Source organism: Drosophila sulfurigaster, chromosome 2L (assembly GCF_023558435.1).
Source record: "Drosophila sulfurigaster albostrigata strain 15112-1811.04 chromosome 2L, ASM2355843v2, whole genome shotgun sequence".
In the NCBI taxonomy this organism is placed as follows: domain Eukaryota; kingdom Metazoa; phylum Arthropoda; class Insecta; order Diptera; family Drosophilidae; genus Drosophila; species Drosophila sulfurigaster.
The window spans coordinates 30,455,170-30,473,094 of NC_084881.1; the positions used below are offsets into that span (position 1 = coordinate 30,455,170).

General features: G+C 44.6%; 1 protein-coding gene across 3 annotated transcripts; it reads left to right on the forward strand.

The window, feature by feature from the left end:
• The first annotated feature begins 1,180 nt into the window (after positions 1-1,180).
• On the forward strand, positions 1,181-4,670 carry LOC133837336 (uncharacterized). 3 transcript variants are annotated; one of them, XM_062268075.1, is made up of 4 exons: positions 1,181-1,422; positions 2,450-2,598; positions 3,368-3,589; positions 3,647-3,789. In XM_062268075.1, the coding sequence occupies exons 2-4, from the start codon at positions 2,582-2,584 to the stop codon at positions 3,723-3,725; spliced, it is 318 nt and encodes a 105-aa protein (XP_062124059.1). In that variant the 5' UTR covers positions 1,181-1,422; positions 2,450-2,581; the 3' UTR covers positions 3,726-3,789. The 3 variants fall into 3 exon arrangements, with proteins under 3 accessions (XP_062124059.1, XP_062124042.1, XP_062124050.1); XM_062268058.1 differs by having other exon boundaries at positions 1,182-1,422; positions 3,368-3,593; positions 3,647-4,670; XM_062268066.1 differs by lacking the exons at positions 1,181-1,422; positions 2,450-2,598 and having other exon boundaries at positions 3,447-3,589; positions 3,647-4,670.
• The last annotated feature ends 13,255 nt before the right edge of the window (positions 4,671-17,925 follow it).

The window sequence follows — 17,925 nt, forward strand, 5'->3', positions numbered from 1 at the left end:
ATGATCTATTAGATACGATACTCTGATGGCAGAGCGAGAAGCGGGAGAGTAAGAGAGAGAGAGAGAGAAAACATTTCGTAATTTGCTGCAGAGCTGAGAGACTCAGTTCTCAGTTAGGCAACGAAAAACTTTCGACACTTGTGCGCCCAAAACTGTGATAATTATCTCGAAGCGCAAGTGTAACGAATGAGTCCCGCCCTCTTTATTGCCAAGACGATGGAGATGACGATGGCAATGAAGATGGCGATAGAGACAGAGGCAGAAACAAAGTATGAGGGACAAGAACTAATTGCCCCAAGGACACGTCGCATTACTTTAAACGTCAATCTGCAGAGCGACTAATTAATGGACGCTAATTTCAACTATGGCCACCAAAACAAGCACCGACGTGAGGTGAGTCTCGAGTCTGGAGTCTGTGCTATCATAAAAGTGTCTGTGGCGCATTAAGTGCACGATGCTGTAATGCAGGGATAAGCCGACTCTAGACTAGCCACAAAGAGGCAACCTCAATTACAAAGGCAAATGCGATAGCAATAGCTAAGGCTCAAGTCAAGGCGAACCAATCAGTCTAACAGGCAAACAGTCAAACAGTGTAACGGGATTTGTTGCCAATATTTACATAATAAATATTGCATATCTGTGACAGCCCGAGGAACAAGTTTCCCGGTCGAAGCAGACGACGACCGACGTCGCTCCCTCAACCCCAGGCCAATATCCATTTGTGCTTTGCATCTGCTTTGGCTGTGGCTGTTGCTGTTGCTGTTCCCGTTGCCGTTGCTATGGTTGTCGCTGTCACTGGCATATGCCAGAAATGTTAACCAGCTGCAAGACATACACAGAACGAGAGAGAGAGAAAGAGAGAGCGATGGCAGTTAAGTGTGATAAGTGTCATACACAAAAACACACACACAGAGCAACAGAGTGGAGAACAATATAGAATAGAGAAATGGGAAACGGGAAATGGGCAAGGAATGCGAATACGTGCATAAAAGGTGGCAAATCGAGTGACAATCTATGGTTATGAGCGTATAAGTAATGTTATCCCATCACAAAACCCCCACTCCCCTCACCGTGCTCCATCTCACATATCCTGCACATGCAAACTTGTATGTAAATGAGAGCTTAAGCAGGCTTTGACAAATTCCACACTCCAAACCCAAGTGTGACAGTCAACCCGGGTGCCACATTTAGTTTCCTATTCTCAACGTGGTTGTGAATGTGAATAGAATCAACACACACAAGATAATTTCACAAAAATATACCAAAATACTTATTTTATTTTTATACCTTCGCACGAGGAACACATCCAGGAAGAAGACAACAAGTATAGCAGGCGTATAGTGAGAGTACGAGTGCGAGGCAAACGACTAAACCAAAGGATTGCCATCGCCGACCCACAATCCACAAGAGTCTTTTAAGCAGGTGAGCAATAAGTTTCAAGTTTCACAGCTCCAACCAGATAAGAGAAGCAGGCCTCCTCTGGCTTTGTCCCCAACGAGGGACTGGACATGAACAAGAACCAGAGAACAGGACAAATCCGTCTTACCCACATGACATTCCTCGCAGTTATTCAATTAAATCTCTACGCACTCGCACACCCCACGCACCACCTTTTATCATTCCCCCTTCCCCAAATCTTGGCCATGCCACAAAGTCCGCCGCATTGTTCGCAGCGTGAAAGTAGCCCAGGGGGCGCAGGTGATGCTGCCAAAAAGTGCACGCTTGGGATTAATTCTAGCCATTCGGTCTGGCCGTTCATTTGTCTGTCCATCCTGTCCGTCGACCTGCTGCTGGCCTGCTGTCGTGCTCTGGTCCGATCCGGGCTTCAATCCCAGCATTTCCCAGCTACCGCCAATTTCACCTGCCGAGCCGACGGTGAACTCATTCATTTTCGGTCTTTTGTTGTTTTATGCTCGTGCTCTCGTATCTCTTTTATTGCCTCTGTCGCTGCCTTTGTCATACACTAACCTCCGGGCAGACAGCCTCTTAACTTTCACCTCTGATCCCCTCAGAAAGTTAAGCTAGACAAAGCTATGCTACTAATTTCACGACTTTCAATCAGCTGAGTACCGATTTGACATGCCATGTGTATGGAATCAAGGCATCGACTTCGAACAGCAAAACGGCCATTAGATAAATCTGCAAAAGCGTATACAGCTTTCGGTCTTGCCCCTTCTGCACTCGTTCCCTTGTTTTTTTCGGGCTGCTTGTTCGTTTGTCTGCTTTGTCCGTTGCAAGATAAATAGTAACATGTTTACTTTGGCCTCCACCCTCCACCCACCACCCGAAAATCCCCCGCAATCCTCATCTAACTCATGTTCATTTCGCATTTCGAGGGGCCACAAATACTGTTGCTATCGTGGCAGAGACGTGCATCAGTTGTGCTGGCCAGTTGAATTATTCAATGGCCATCACTTGAATTGTGCGGCTAATTTTTGTGTGATTTCAGCTGCAAGTCGTTGGCGAGCAATATTATGCGATATTCGGTTTAATTCTGGCTGCCCATTAGAAAGAGATAACCAGAGACGCACATTATCCATTCGTCAGACGACAGCCGACAAGAGTCTTTCAATTGCGTGTCATGGACATTAATCTAAGGTAAGTTGGCAACTTGTACACATCCTCATCTCCACATTCATGTCTAGATTCGTTTCTCTCTTTCGAGTGAAACTCGCTATACTAAATTTTTGTTGCAAATAAATTTAGATTTGTGCTTTCCTGACATTCCCATCGTGTCCGTGAACTGACTGTTGGTTGCTTTTTAGCCAACTGCTGAGTGTAGACTGCTTGCTGATGGCTGTGCGTGTTTCTGAAGTTTTGCAAATTGCCAGGGCACAAACACACACACAGTCAGTTCTATGGCCAGCGGACAATGATAGATTAGCTGTGTGAGTGTTTCCTCTTTTCCTCACACTCGTAATACCCTCTCATTCTCACTCTGATTAGCCCTTGGCATGCCCATCCTTCCCCTGTCCACCATGTGCACTCCACATTAGGAAACTTCAATTGGCAGTGCCAACATCTCTTGCAACAAAATTAAACTGTAATTGAAAAAGTCAATTAAAAAGTTTCGCATTTTGCGCCCAACTACCACACGAGACGCACTACTACTAATAGACAGAGAAAGAGCAACAGACAGCGTCTGCTGCTGCCCTTTGTCTTCGTTTTCTTTCTCCTTAAGTTTGGGGCAGCAATTTTTGAAGGCGAAACTTTCTTGGCTTTCACACTCTCGCAACAGCTCGAGAAAGCTCCATGCGAAAGCGAGCAAAGTGGTTAATTATCAATTAGACTACAAGTTTCCATGAATAGTAATGAGTGTTTTTCGGACCTCAATTGCATTTCACAATTTAAAGACTTTTCCCTCCAGCTTGGAACACTACGAGGAGTTTTACAAACTGGCTCTTGCCGCCCAAGAACAGGCGCATGTGGCTCCCAAATGCCTGAGGAGAGTGGAGGAGCTACAGCTCCGTTGCCGCATCTGTGGCTGCTTGGACGATGGCAGCTTCGTGGACTTGGATGCGGTACAAGACTTTGAATTCGAGCCCTCAATTTGCAGTTACCGCGAACTCTTTCAGCGCACCTCACTACAGTTTGTAAGTAGACAACTGTCCGCTCTTTCTATCTTCAAGTGTTCCCCCCTTTGCAGCAATTCCACACGATGCCTGATCTGCCGTCTCGCCTCTGCATCAGATGCGGCTACAAAGCAAAGATATTTTATCTCATGACCAGACAGTTTGTGTACGGCCAGAATGCGCTACGCTCAACAGTCACGGATTGGTATCACACAAAATACCAAGTAGAGCCTCCCGAGCAGATTGAAGATCGCAAGCGACTGATGAAGCAATTGGCTTTAACCGAAGCTGCTCAGATCGAGGCAAAGCGTAAGGAAATGCAGGCGACAAAGCCACTGACGCCAGTCAAGGATCTAATAAAAGGCTATGACATGCAAGGTTCATGCGACCTCAAACGATCGATTTCAGTTGACAATCGTTTGAATACAACAGGCATACCGAGTCAACTTAGTTCCGAATCACATGATCGAAAGATTATCAAAGAAGGTCAGCAAATGGTGCGCTCAACTATAAATCTCGGAGGTGCTTCAAAGATACGAAGTCCCACAGTCAAAGGTAATAACCAGAGTCAGCTCCCGCAGTCCCAGCAATCGCAGACAGCTCGCAATCAAGTGCATCGAGCGGAGACTCCAAAGACGCCTTTTCGAGAGAGGTTTGCTGGTCTTAAGTCAGATGAGAATCGCGAGTGCCAGGTGACTCCACGAGTCATGAGGAGCGAGGCGAGAGGAAGTGGAGGACGTGGAGATCGTGCCCTACTTAAAACTCAGTCGAATCGTAAAATTCTGGATACAACTTCAACGGCAGAAGGCAAGCTCCCGCAATCGCAAGAGTTTCCTCCCTCAAAGGCTCAACTGCTGCAAAAGCTTCAGGAGCGTAGAAGACAATGGCGATAATCCTAGTACAAAAAATAATGCAATAGTTGTCCTACATTATAATTAGTTATAGTTTGCCAATTTAATAGTGAAAACGGAAACAGTGAAAGCAACATTTCGAAATGAGCTACGTCTAAATTCTTAATGTATAAGTGTGATTCTCTCGTGCAAATCCGACTCACACTGTCATACATACAAATAAATACGAAATGTCGAGAAGTAATAAGGAGTAAATTTCAATTCAATTTGCGTTGCAGCATTATGAAATGTGCAGGAAATTAAAAGAATAAATCAAGAAAGACTTCATTTGCCAAAATGTATGTTGAATTTTCGAAGAGTAATCAAAGGTCTGAGACGGGATGAGATTGGAATCCTTTGAAGAGCTCAGAGTTGAGCTCAACTACGAGTAGTTGGGGCAGTAACAAACAAGCAGTTTTTCTTTGACAAGCGGAAGCAGAGCGATGAAGATGGATGCGTTGGCAGTTCGCTTGGTGTTTAGCTTAGTAGTTGGTTTTTGTAGCAAACTGCAACAAAAACAAGTTGTAGTAGTATTTAAAAATGCAACAAGCAACGCGATTCGATTCGTTTCGATTCAATTCGATGGAAGTGTGTGTGTGCGAGCTTTGAAAGCGGGTCATAAAATCGATAGAAAGAAACACACAAAAAGCAATCCGCATACTCTTAGTCCATACACACTCACACACACGTATACACACAGACCCACTTTGTAGGTCAGCGGGTGTGGCATTTGAGCAATGGTGGCGCAACAGCATGGGAGCTTAAGGGGCAGTTGCCACCAACTGTGGCGTTTGGGGGGCGTGGTATAAAGGCCAGCCAAAAATGCCAAACAAATTGATTGGAATCGAAAACGAAACGTAAACGAAAACGATTCATATGATTGACTGGCTGACTGACTGATGGACGACAGGCAATATGATGGCGAAGGGGACACGCTTGATGGAGCGGTGCGGGCATATTTCGTATGTGCCCCGGCAGTGTATGTCTGATGTTTGCCATTGATTACATGTTTTCACCCCCCAAACAAGCTACAAAAAAAGGCCAGCACCTGCCAACCTCGCAGGCCATGCAACCTGATTTGACCGTATGAAAGTCAAAAATTTTGCACTGCATTTAATTTGATTACATGGGAAAAGTTGAACAGAAATTAAAAAAGGGAAGAAAAGAGAAGAAAACCAAAACCAAAACCTGAACCAGAACCAGAATCAGAACCAGAAGCCGAGCACGAACATGAAATGGCATTCAGTTTGATGAATGCAATTACGCAACGAGCTGTGTGCCTTCAAATTGTTTGTTTTGTTGTTACAATCGTTGATGTTGTTGTCATAGTATACTAAAGTTGTTGTTGGTGTTGTTCTCAGTGGCATCGAAAATGCATTCCGCATTATTTGATGGTCATTGCCCGAAGCCCGAAGCTGAAAGCTGCAAGCAGCCCGCGGTGGATGAGTCGCATTCAAATCGAGTTCGATACCAACAGAATTGAATAGCATTCAAACTCTGACTCCTCTCATCCTTAAACACGGCAAACCGACAACGCGAACACACACACACACACACACCCACACACACTCGCACAAACACCCACATACACACACACTCGCACACAATAGCCAAGTCATGAGAGAGAATCGCGTTGAATCGACGTGTTTATTCACTGCATTTCCTGTTGATATTCAATAAATGCCAGCGCCACATTCACCAACTCCCGGCCAACTTAAATGCTTCCCCTTCGTGCCATCCTAACTGCATCCTCGTTGACGCTGTCTGTCGATGTTGCGCTTCGCAAAAGGAAACAGGAAGCGCATTTGCAGCAGCCGCCGGCATCAGCAGCATCAGCAGCAGCAGCGTCACAAGTTGCCCATTGATTTTTGTCACTTATTGTTTGCAATTTTCAATGTCCTCGTCGTTGTTGCCTCCAACAAAAACGAGGACATCAACAAGCACTGCATCCAAGCATCCACTCATTTGCCATGAATTCTAAACATTTAATGCTTTATCTATGGCTCTCCTCTCGAACTATTCAAACTATTCTGTTTTAATCGACCTCCCTCACTGCGGTCGCCCATAAAATCTAAAAAATGTTCCAACAAATTGCATTTGCTCCAATGACTTTGCTTTACCAACAAATAAAATAATTTATAATACGCTTTACTGACATTATTGACAAACGGATTAACAACGTTGGAGATGAATATGTTTTAAACCAAAAAAAAAGAGAAAAAGAGAAATACCTTTACTTGCCGAATCGATAAAGAGGTCAACATAAATCCGATTACTCGAGTACCTTCAACCTCGATTAAATGAAATTAAAGACAAAGCTAGCGATTTGGATTTTCAAAGGATGTAAAAAGCTGTATGTTGTAGGCTCTACAAATTTGATTCAATTCCAAACTGAATTCATTCAAAAAGTAAAACTCTTTAATATGAAGAGTATTTCAACGTCGGAACAGCATTATTAATTCTTGATAATACCATTTGGCTGCGATTTTCCCCCCTTTTATTATTTACGTTTTTCACGTTTCAATTTTAGCTGCCGTATTCAGCATTTAAGCTGCTGCAAAGGCACCTTGTGGCCAGTGCTTTGTTCACATGGCCACATGGCATGCAAACCGTCGCTTGGCATTGTTGCAGCTAAAGGACCGCCAGGCAGCCACGCCTACTGCGCAGCGAGTCCAACGAGTGCAGCGGGCAAAAAAAATATTGTGAAAAATACAGAAAAAAGAAAGAAAATATAAACTAAAAATGTTTTATGCATGAACAAACCACAACAAAGCGCGTAAATGTCATTTCCTTTTGACTAAAAGGATACTTTGAAATTGAAATTGTGGTATTTTTACTCACACACACAGTCTCAGAAACAGACACACTCACACACACATATATACGAATGGGGGCTTCAAGTGCAACGTATGCCACGAATCGCCTGCAGTGCCTTTGTTGCCATTTCCGCCTGCCTCCTTGTTGCACTCATTTCCACGCAAGTGAGAAGCTACTGTACTGAGAGAGAGAGAGAGAGAGAGAGAGAGAGAGAGGGGAAAAATAGAAACGACGCCCAGCAAAATGTCTCAATCAAGCCAATTGGCGCTGTCGATGGCGATGGCGATGCGATGCCTGGTTGCACAAATGCAACTCGCATAGTTTGCGGCTAATTACGCTCAACAAATAGCGAACAGACAGGCGAGAGCGGCAAGGAGAGGATGAAGTACTCTTTCACTCGCACTCAACTGAACATCATCGTTAGGGCAGCAGCACAATAAAAGTTTGTGCGACGCTCTCGATGCGTGCGCCTTGAAGTATGCAGCAGAAAAAGCGAAACAAGACATTGCAATGTCATCGAGTTGAATTGACATTGAACGTTGTGGACATTCGCCATTCACCACTCGCCATTTGCCATTGTATTGTGGCAAGCTGTGGCTGTCCTCTGTCCTCTGTCTGTACTGGCACACTCTGAAGTCGCATAAATTATTCAAAACTTTGTCCTTAACAGTTGCAGTCGGATTGGCATGCAGTCGACCATTTGCCTCCCCGGACTACTTACGATTCCTAAAATATTCATGCAAGGAGATGCGATGCAAGCAGACGGAGCTGCTCAATGCTGCAATGCTGGAGCAGGAGGCGACAATTATGCAAAAAAAATTGTGCAACAAGAATGCTAGAAATACAACAAAAGACGACGGCGGCGGCAAATTGAATCAAATGGAAGCAAATGTACGACGCCATCATTCAGCATTTGCATTTGCGAGTGAAGAATGACTGCTGTACGAATGAAAGAGCGCGGATTGGAAGCGTGGGGCAGAGGCAGAGGCAGACTGCAAATTGGCCTAACCACGATGTACACACACACAAATCAACAACAAAGCTGATGCCTACCCGGATCCCCTGTCGATGAATGCGGGGCCACCATTTGCCGCAGGCTGTGCGCCGAAAACTTTTCGATGCCGGGGCACTCAAATGAGCGCTCAAAGTTTGTTTTATGTGCCGTTGACGATGGCGATGGCGATGACGATGGCAACAGCAAAGTTCAATTACGGTCAGCAAATTGTTTCGCAATTTGAAAACACATTTTCATAGTTTTTACGCTGACAGCGCCTGCAAGTAAGGCAACAACAGCTTTCCTTAGTCACTTGTATTTATGAGGGCTGCCAAGAGATGTAGAAATTGTCAGAGAAGTGCTATAAATGCTACCGCCAAGCCGCAAAGTGAGCAATGCGAAAGCTGGCACGGATGGAACGCACAAGATTTTAATCACGATTTGCGCATATTGCGTAAAATTGAATTTCAAAGTAACCAAAAACTTTGCCCCAGCCCACAATGCTGCTAATTCCTTTGTGCCTCTTCTTCCTCTTTGTGTGTGTGTGTGTGTAACATTATAACGACAGTTGCAGTTCAGTCTGAGTGATGTGTTTACATGCTATTGTTGTGATCTAGCATTGCTTCAACTTAATTGAGGCACATCTTGCTAAAGACATGCAACCGTTGCAGAAGCAGCAACAGCAGCAGCCAACTGTGGAAGTGGCAGCAACCCTGGCTTACATCACTAAGTCCTGGCGTGCTCCACAATAATCTCTTTGCTGTCAGACACTCAGCAGCAGCAGCAGCAACATGCCAGAGTCTGCCTTAAGTAGTTGCAGTCACGAATGAAACATGACTGCTGCAGATTGTTGCTGTTGTTGTTGCTCAGCTTGCTCTTCTTCTCGTTATGCCTGAAAGAGGTTTTAATTTCATTTTAAATTCATGAGCTGCATTGCCAGCGCGAACGCCAACGCCAACGTCGATGCTTCTTCAAGTTCTGGCCAATCTGTAAATTGAATTCTTAGCGAGAACAGTCAACGGTCGCAACGAAACATTTAAGTAGGTTTATTTCGGTCTGACGCAAATTCAATTTAGCCTCGGGTCGCATTGTGGCACGTTTTTTAATAAGTCCCATCTTAGGCATTGTTCCGGCTTACTCCATTCACCGTAACTCCCTCTTTATCCTCATTCCGCTGCTCTCCAGTCGAAACAAAACAAATTTCAAACGCCTCTTTGAAGCCTGCACAATGCGGCGTATGCGTAATATTTGACTGAGAAAGCGGACTAAAACGCACTTTTAATTTAATATTCATAAGCAGCAGTTAATGAAAAACACTTGTAGTCATTATTAGCCCAGGGAGGGGATTCCCCGCCCGGCTCCTCTTACCTCTCCAGAGGCAGGTCGCAATATCCGCGCATAATATGCGAGGCTTTGGCTGCGGCTCAGTTTCAGTGTTCAGCGTTCAGGACTCAACGCAGTGCGTCGTGTGCCATAATAAAATGTCAAATATGTTTGGCGCAATTTAACCGCAACACAATCTCCTCCAACTCGGCTCCGGCATCAGCTTCTAACTCTGAAATGCCACTCGACGACGCTTAAGGACACTTAGGGACGCTATTCAATGCCGAGCATGCGGATGGCGAATGGCGGACGAGTGTAGGTAAAAGCATGAGAGGATGGCCCAATGTCGATGTGGATATGAATGTGAAGTGTGGAAGCAGGCAGCACGCGGCTTGTGGCATGTACCAGGTGGCAGTTGCCGGTTGCCAGTTGCCAGTCGACAGTCGACAGGTAAAATGGCAAACGGGCTTATGGCTCTACGGGATTCAGGGTTTAAGTTACACTTGCTGGTCGAACAGTGTGAGAGTGTGTATGTGTGTGTGTTTGTTTGTTTGTTATTACTGCTGCTGTTGTTATTAGCATAAAACGGCTACGTGTCTCAAGTTGTTGCAAGCTTAAAGAACAAGCTAAGCCAAGACTGCCTTTCACAATCTATCGATTTTATTCAACATTTCTCACCTACTGCCTTACAAATCGAAGGTCCAAGACAAAGACAAAGGGATAAAAAGCACACACAGCAAGCCAGCCAGCTACACTGCACGCCATTTTAGCGTTGTGTGTGAAATGCTAGCATATGTGCAGTTGTGTGTGGGTGCTGACATTGCATGCTACTTGAGAAGCCAAGGAATTCGCATGCCATCCAACGAAGCCAACCAAGCCAACCAAGCCAGGCAACCCTTAGCCAGGAAACAGTCAATAAAAGTCCACTTGAATTTCAGCTGACATCTCAATTATTTTTGCTCTTACACTGTGCCTTGCCTGTCTTCCACTTCCTATCACTCTTCTTCTCTGCTTTGATTATCCTAAGGTGGAGAATACACACGATGCTTGCGCCACCTGAAGCTGGATCAAGTCTCAAGGCCTCAGCGACATTTGCGTGTCAAAATAATTAAAATTTCATTACGCAATTCACATAAAGTATTAAATATTTAATTGCTTTGCGATGCAATCACAAATGCAGCTTAAAACGGGTTAAAAGGGGCAAAAGGAGCAACAGAATCAGCGTCGTTATGCTATTAGTTAATTATTAGCGACACCTTCACCGAGCAGAGACAGAGACAAATCCCAAGGGATGTGGTATTTTCATGGCTCACAAATCACAGCGAGATTATCGCACAATGCGAGAAACTCTCCCACCTTTATGCCCATCTACAGTGTTGCCTAACTTGACATTTAACTATTCTATGCCAGTCTTTAGAATTCATTTATTTATAAGTATTACTTTCAGGCATAACTAAAAGTTGCTTTACTATTTTGTATTCTCGGCTTTAGAATATGTCTCACAATTGATGGGGGCAACCCTGGTCACCAATTAACCCAGTGAAATTGAGGAAAACTGATGTAAGACTTGAGGCAAAGCATTTGGCGTTTTGGGGGAAAACATTCAAAACGAGCAAACTCATTTGACCAACTTAAGTTGATTACGCCCAAAACGAGACAGAGACAGTGAAGGAAACAGGAAGAAAGATGCGCCGCGGGGTAAGAGGGGAAAACGTGGGAAGAGGGTGCGACAGGAATCCTCTAACAGCAATAACAAACAATTCATTTTGTAAGTAGAGTTGTGCGCGCGGATTTCTTTCTGGGCTATGCCAAATCCGCCAAGTGACGACAAAGGCGTCGAGGGGCGTAGAGAGGGGTGCGTGCTTCAATGGGCGAGAGAAAAGGAAAGGAATTCTGTCAAGCTGGCATAATCTGCGCTCAGTGCCGTTTGCTTATTTGCATAAAATAATTGAAAGGCGAAATTTAAAAGAATCAACAAAGGCGGCTAAGCAAAAGGAACCAAACCAAACCAAACGAAACGAAACGAATTGAAACCAGAGCGAATCTAAAGCAAAGCAAAGGAAGGCAAGGCAAAGCGAACGAATGATGTTCCAAAGGAAAACACTTCAAATGCCAGTTGGACAAAGCATAAAGGAGACCAATCAAAAATGTGGAATAAGAACAACGGTCAAGTGAGAAGCGTAGAACGCCCTCAAAGTGCACTAATTACTTGTGCAGTGTCCCATTGCAGGAGCCTCAAGGATATGCGTTAGCTCCACGAACACAATGATGATCGCAATAATAATAATAATGGCCATAATGACGATGTTGGCTATCCTCGGGGGCGTCATTTGCCATTTTAATTGGTCACCCCGACGACGACGTTTACAGCTCTCGTTGATGTAATATAACTGTCTGCTGATTGACTAATTGGCCAGCCTACAACTGTATATGTGTGTGGGTATACATATGTGTGTGTGTGAATATGGCTTGCGAATGTTCCTTGTGGGGCGCACTGCAATCATTCGATTTGTGTGTTGCATCCTTCACATGGCAATTAATAAACGGCACAAATTCAATTAAATGGAATTAAATCTACCATACCTGAACGCCTCTTCTCCCCTCTCCACCCACATATAACGTGTCTACAAGCTGCCGTCCATCGAGCAACATCGTTGTGCGCTTCAATTAGCCAGCTTCTCTCAAACAGTCAACTCGTCCATGGTCTATGCTCAATGGTCACGATTCGCTGCTCGCCCGCCTGGTCAATTGAGTTACCTTTGTGTCTGTCTGCCTCCATCTGCTCTCCCCCCCTGCTGTCCATCTGCTGTGGTGGCACATTACAATCGCATCACGTCAACAAAAACCAACACTTATGCCAACAGTTAATTGAGACGACATACGTAGTACGAGCATTTTAATGGAAAATCGAAATCGAAATGGCAAATGGCAAATGGCGATGGCGAATGGCGAATGGCAGCCAACACAGACGTCTGCGATTGAGGAGAGCTCGGGGAATCAAATGTCAGTCAGGCTGCTGCCGGCCATAGAGATTGCTGGATAAATACGCGTCGAGATTTACACCTACAGACGTCTCCCCTGAAGTCCCTCTGCGACGCTTATCACTCGCCAATTGTCGTTTCATCAACTAAATTGAATTCAACTTCGAGTGGCGCAATGAAGCAGTGCGCTGAGCTCAAAGGCGGGGAGGGAGGGGCAACGACCACGTGTTGGGGCTTTAATGTTTACGCAGTCAACGCTGATGACGTCTTCGGATTTATGTAAAGCCTTCGCCCATCACAGACGCGCGACCCTGGAAAGCAAACACCTGAGCCGGAGACTGATCCAGTCCTTCTTCAGCTCTGCAAACCCTACGTGTGCTCTGTCCAAAATAAAGAGCAGGCACGTGACGGCAGGCAAACGCATAACGCATCAGGTTTTAATTATGCAAAGAGCTTGCTGAACGACGCTGATTGATTGCCGACAGTCAACGCCGTCGACATTGATGAGGAAGCTCAAACCGAAAATGAAACTGATGCTGACGCTGACGCTGAAGCAGAAACTGAAACTGAGCTGAAACAATTGAGAACCGTTCGTTGCCCGGGCAGCTGATACGCTCAAGTGTGAGGACGCATCGACCCGGGGCAAGGAGCAAGGGGCAAGAAGTTATGAATAATCCCATTATCTTCGGTCACCCTCCGCCTCCATCTCTGCAGCTTGTCACCAATTTAAGTGTGACAGCTGCAAGGGATTGCATCCTGCCGAGGCGCCTTGATGTCGCGGCTCTTTTCAGCAAAATGACAACAATGTCCATTAAACTTATTGAAGAACCTTCAACGTTGCAGTCCCGCAACCTTCCTCCCTCTGTCTACCAACTGGCACAAGAGTGCTGAGTGTTGTACTCTCGTTAATGGCTGTCTTTGTGAGTGCAATTGCAGTTTGGGGCAACAATTTGGTATAAAAATAAACTATTTTTCAAGTGGAACGTTTCATTAAACAAGCTCCTCCACTTTCGGCAAGCCTTATCGAGCTCAACATGTTCCATGATTGAACATCTCGAGTACCACGCACATATTGAGCATTTGGTCAGTCAGACATTTGAACATTTGGACATTTGGCAATTCGCAATTGCCAATTGGCATTAAAATGTGAATCAAAATTTTTGAGCAATAATCTTTTGAGTCGGCTTTGTGGCGAGAAACGTAAGAAGAAGAAGCTTGGCTCTAATCGAAAATGCATGCTATGAAATTGGATTTGCCGCAAGCACGCTTCTGCCACTGCGAAACAACTTCTAACAAGTTTCAAATTTCCTGCCACTGCGGCTCCGACTGCTTCACTCACTCACTCACTCACTCCTTATAAGACTGCCGACTCTCTTTCGTCTGCCTAGACGCGGGACGAGCCCTGACTTCCTAAGTCCGTACACATCGCTGCACATTTATTTCCGGCAAATTAGGCTCAGCCTGGGCCGAAGCGTCGGCGTTGGCGTTGGCCAAAGCAGTTTTCCTTCTTAGCAGCAGCTTTACGTTAACGTTGACATTGCTCATACGCCCCGACGGACAGTCGACAGAGGCGTCTGATAGTCAGTTGCCCAAACCGTCGTCAATACGAAAACATGAAAATGATAACAGACAATTTATTGAAGCGCAGCCCAATGCCCAGTTCACATCCCTTGCCCAGCCACATCCACAAGCCAAATGAGTGGACAGTTCTTGGCCCCAAAGTAGACAACACCAAGGATCATAACCCACGCACAGTGGGGCAAGCAAAGGAGTCTGAGATGTGATTAAAATTAAAATTGAATCGAAATTATTTGAAATTGAATAATCGATGCTAATGTATTGGCATCATTTGAGTCAGGCCATGTCACATTAGGCTTTTCATCATGGAGTTTTTCCCTTGACTCTTCCATTGTGAAAGCCGCAGACACATATTTCAGTTATGAGCAAAAAGAACCGCAATGTGGAGCTCGAGATTATTATGATTTGTCGATTCCTGGCGACTGCGTTTCGCATTTGTATCTGTATCTGTATATCTGTAAATGTATCTGCCTTTCTTCTACTAAATGTGCGTCTCTGTTGTCGCAGCCAAGTCGAATGGAGTCGAGTCGGAGGGTCGAGTCTATTTTGTGCGGATGTTTATTTATTGCTCGCAATTTTCTCGATTGTATTTTTCTTATGTTGTGTGTTTGTCTGCACAGAGTCGTCGTTCGAAATAAGCTTAAATTCATGCCGTGTATTTATTATCAGCAAAGCAAACTCATTCGCACACAACACAAAGCAGAGCAGAACAGAGCACAGCACTCATGAATCCACTCACAATACACTCGCTGACAAATATGCACGCCCCTTTTGAATTCAAAGCTATTTTGCATGTTTTTGATTTTTCGCTGACTTCTTTTGCCGCTGCCGCTGCCGCTGACACCGTTGTGGCAGGTGGCACCTGGGTGACCCATTTGCCAGTTCCCCCGCAAATTCCCACGGCTTTCCCTTCTCTAACGCAGCTTAGCAGCCCGTGTCAATGGCTGTGTGCGTGCAAATTTGTTGCTCGCCAAGCTTATGGCGCAGGCAAGGTGAAAGCCAAACGACAGACGGATTCACAGTTGGCAATAGAGATGGATATGGAGAAATGGAGAAAGAGGCTCAACCAGGGCAACATACATCACATGGTTTTCACCTGCAGCTGTGCCAAAAAGGGCGAGTGTTAAGCAGACATTTTTATTTACGTTGATGGCCATAAACATTTGAATTACAATATAATATTTAAGCGCAAAGCTCCAAGCTGCCTTCGCCTCTGTCTCTGTCTCTGAATCTGACTCAACATGAAGGATTTATGGCTGCCGCAAATCTACGCAAGCCACTTAATGCATTTTAATTTATTAAGCTGTCAATCCGTCAGGCAAAACACACACACACACACACACACGCACATTTAAAATGCGCTGTGTGAATGAATTTTATTCAGTTACCAAACAGTTGTGCAGTTCATTCAGCGACCACTTAAGTGTTGTTAATTAACAAACACAGCAATTTCCATGTTGAGGTCATGGCACTTATATGTATAAATGTCTTTCTCTCTCTCACTCTTTCGCTCTTGCTTTCTCTGTCTGTTGGTCAATTCCAACTTATTTGTGCGCTCTCAATTGATGGCTGACAGACGGTGATGGGGCGACCTTTGCCACCCCTTTAACTAGTTTTAGATACAATAATAGTCTGTTTAAATATGAGCAACAGATTAAAACTTAATTTAAAGTTGAACTGGTCGACGAGTTTGCAGTGTTGTTGTGTTTTGTTGCCACTTTAAGTTTAATTAATATGTTAAGCCTATAAAAGCCTCAACCGTAAACTAAACGTAAACGTAAAACTGAACCCGAGATGCCAACAATTCCCAGCTTTGTTTCCCTCTTTTTCCTGTTGCTTCTGTTGTTATCGTTATCCTGATTGTTGCTGCCGTTAGTTATACTTGTTGTTGTTGTTGTATTTAACCCTGTGTAAGCAGCTGGCTTTCGAGAGCACACACAAAACAGACCAAAGGGTCACGTAAAACAATGATGCAAAAGATTTATCCATTTTGTATGTGATTGAAAAGCTGTAAAGCTTTAAAATCACACACACACACATCGCTAAACTCTATTCAAATCGATCGGAGCATTCACAATTTACAATTATGGTCTGCCTATTGCATGTTTTAAAGCACCACACACACACTCAAACGCACACCCGAAATAGACACACACACAAAGCAAGTGAGAGATTGCCGAGTGTGTAATTTGACGTCGGCACTGAAAAGTATGCAGCAGAAATTTTAAATGCATTCCACGCACTGCGTTTGGCGTTGTTTAAGCGCCCCGCCACGCCCCGCCGCTTGGCCTAGCTGCGCCTCTTGTCACTCTGCTGCCACTTGCCTCGTTTGGTGTCTGTGAGTGTCGTCAAGTGATGTGACTGCGGCAGCCTCTGCTCCTATTGCTGCCTCTAGTGTTAGTCTGGGCGTGGCTCGGCTTAGCCTGACTGGGCACTAAATTTAGGAATTACGCACGCACTGCACTCTCCGCCCATGTTCTCTCCTCTGCAATGCATTGTTCATACACAGCACTCGAAAAAAATAACTTTAAAATGTCTGGTATTGAATAGAATTATAAAATCGAATTTCAATAGAGTCACGTACGAGCAGTATTAATCTATGTTAAATAGTAATAATCGAAAATAAATATTATATCTCATAATGATTTGCAAAATATACCTTTTGTATAATAAAATAATAGAGAAATGCGAAACAATAGTTCCTAGTATGCGAATTATTCTCAGTTAACCAAAAAAGTATTCAAATTTTCTCGCAGTGCACAGTGCTGCACACGACACATTTCAAAAATGTGCAGTTATGCAAATTTCAATTAAACAACAGTGCTGTCTCGACAAGCGTTTGCTCGTTGTTTAGCATTTTTATCAGCCGACTTTCACGCTTATCCTCGCAATGCAAATGTCCTTCCGTTTGCCACCGGTGAACGGTCAGAGCTGACAGCGAGGCGCATTACGCTCTCTCTTGTTTCGCCTCGCCTCGCCTCGCCTTGCCGTTGCTCTGCCTAACTCTGATTTATTCAATTGCTCTGTGTGTGAGTGTGTGTGTGTACACACACATATGTACGTCTGTGGTGTGTGGTAGCCGTGGCCACAGGCAATTTGGCAAATGCGGCGAATGTGTGATATTTAGAAGCTCATTTCCAGCAGCAACGCTGACAGAACAAATCCATTTTGTGTCAAAGGCAAACAAACTGAGGGGGCCTCGCGCCAACGTCGTCGATGTCGCGCTGTTTTCGGATCAACATAATCCGAACTTGTTGCACTAAGTGCTATTATTATTGCATTTGGTTTCGGTTTTGCTTTTGGGCCACAAGGCTTATTAAAAGGACATTAGCAAACTATGGCCAAACCCATTGGTAGTGCATGCAAAATTCCTTACGACAAGTTTCGCCCCAAAACACACAGGGGGCAGAACTTTCAACACTTTCATCATTGGAATTGCAAATTCGGTAAGCAACTCGAGCCAAGACACAAGTCAACAACAAACACTTGTCACACGCACACACACACACACACTCACTCACATGCTTACATATGTGCTGTGTGTGTAACTCGAGAGGCCAACATCAAAAAGGTAGAAAGGCGAGAGCCAAGCGCAGCTGGTATTTAACATATTTGAGCCCAAAAACTAAAAGAGCAGAATTAAAATTCAGCCCCACTTTGGATCTTCTTCTGCTTCTACTTCTTCCTTTTTTGCAAATGAAAAGCAAGCAAGCCGAATAAATTAAGTTGAAAATCGCTTTTATATTTTAAGGGGGAGCAACGACCCTCGT

What these genes read in the sequence shown, in the direction of transcription:
- LOC133837336 (XM_062268058.1), top strand. An exon ending in AGCGCACCTCACTACAGTTT is followed by an intron (nt 3,594 to 3,646) that starts GTAAGTAGACAA and finishes CCCCCTTTGCAG; the next exon opens with CAATTCCACACGATGCCTGA.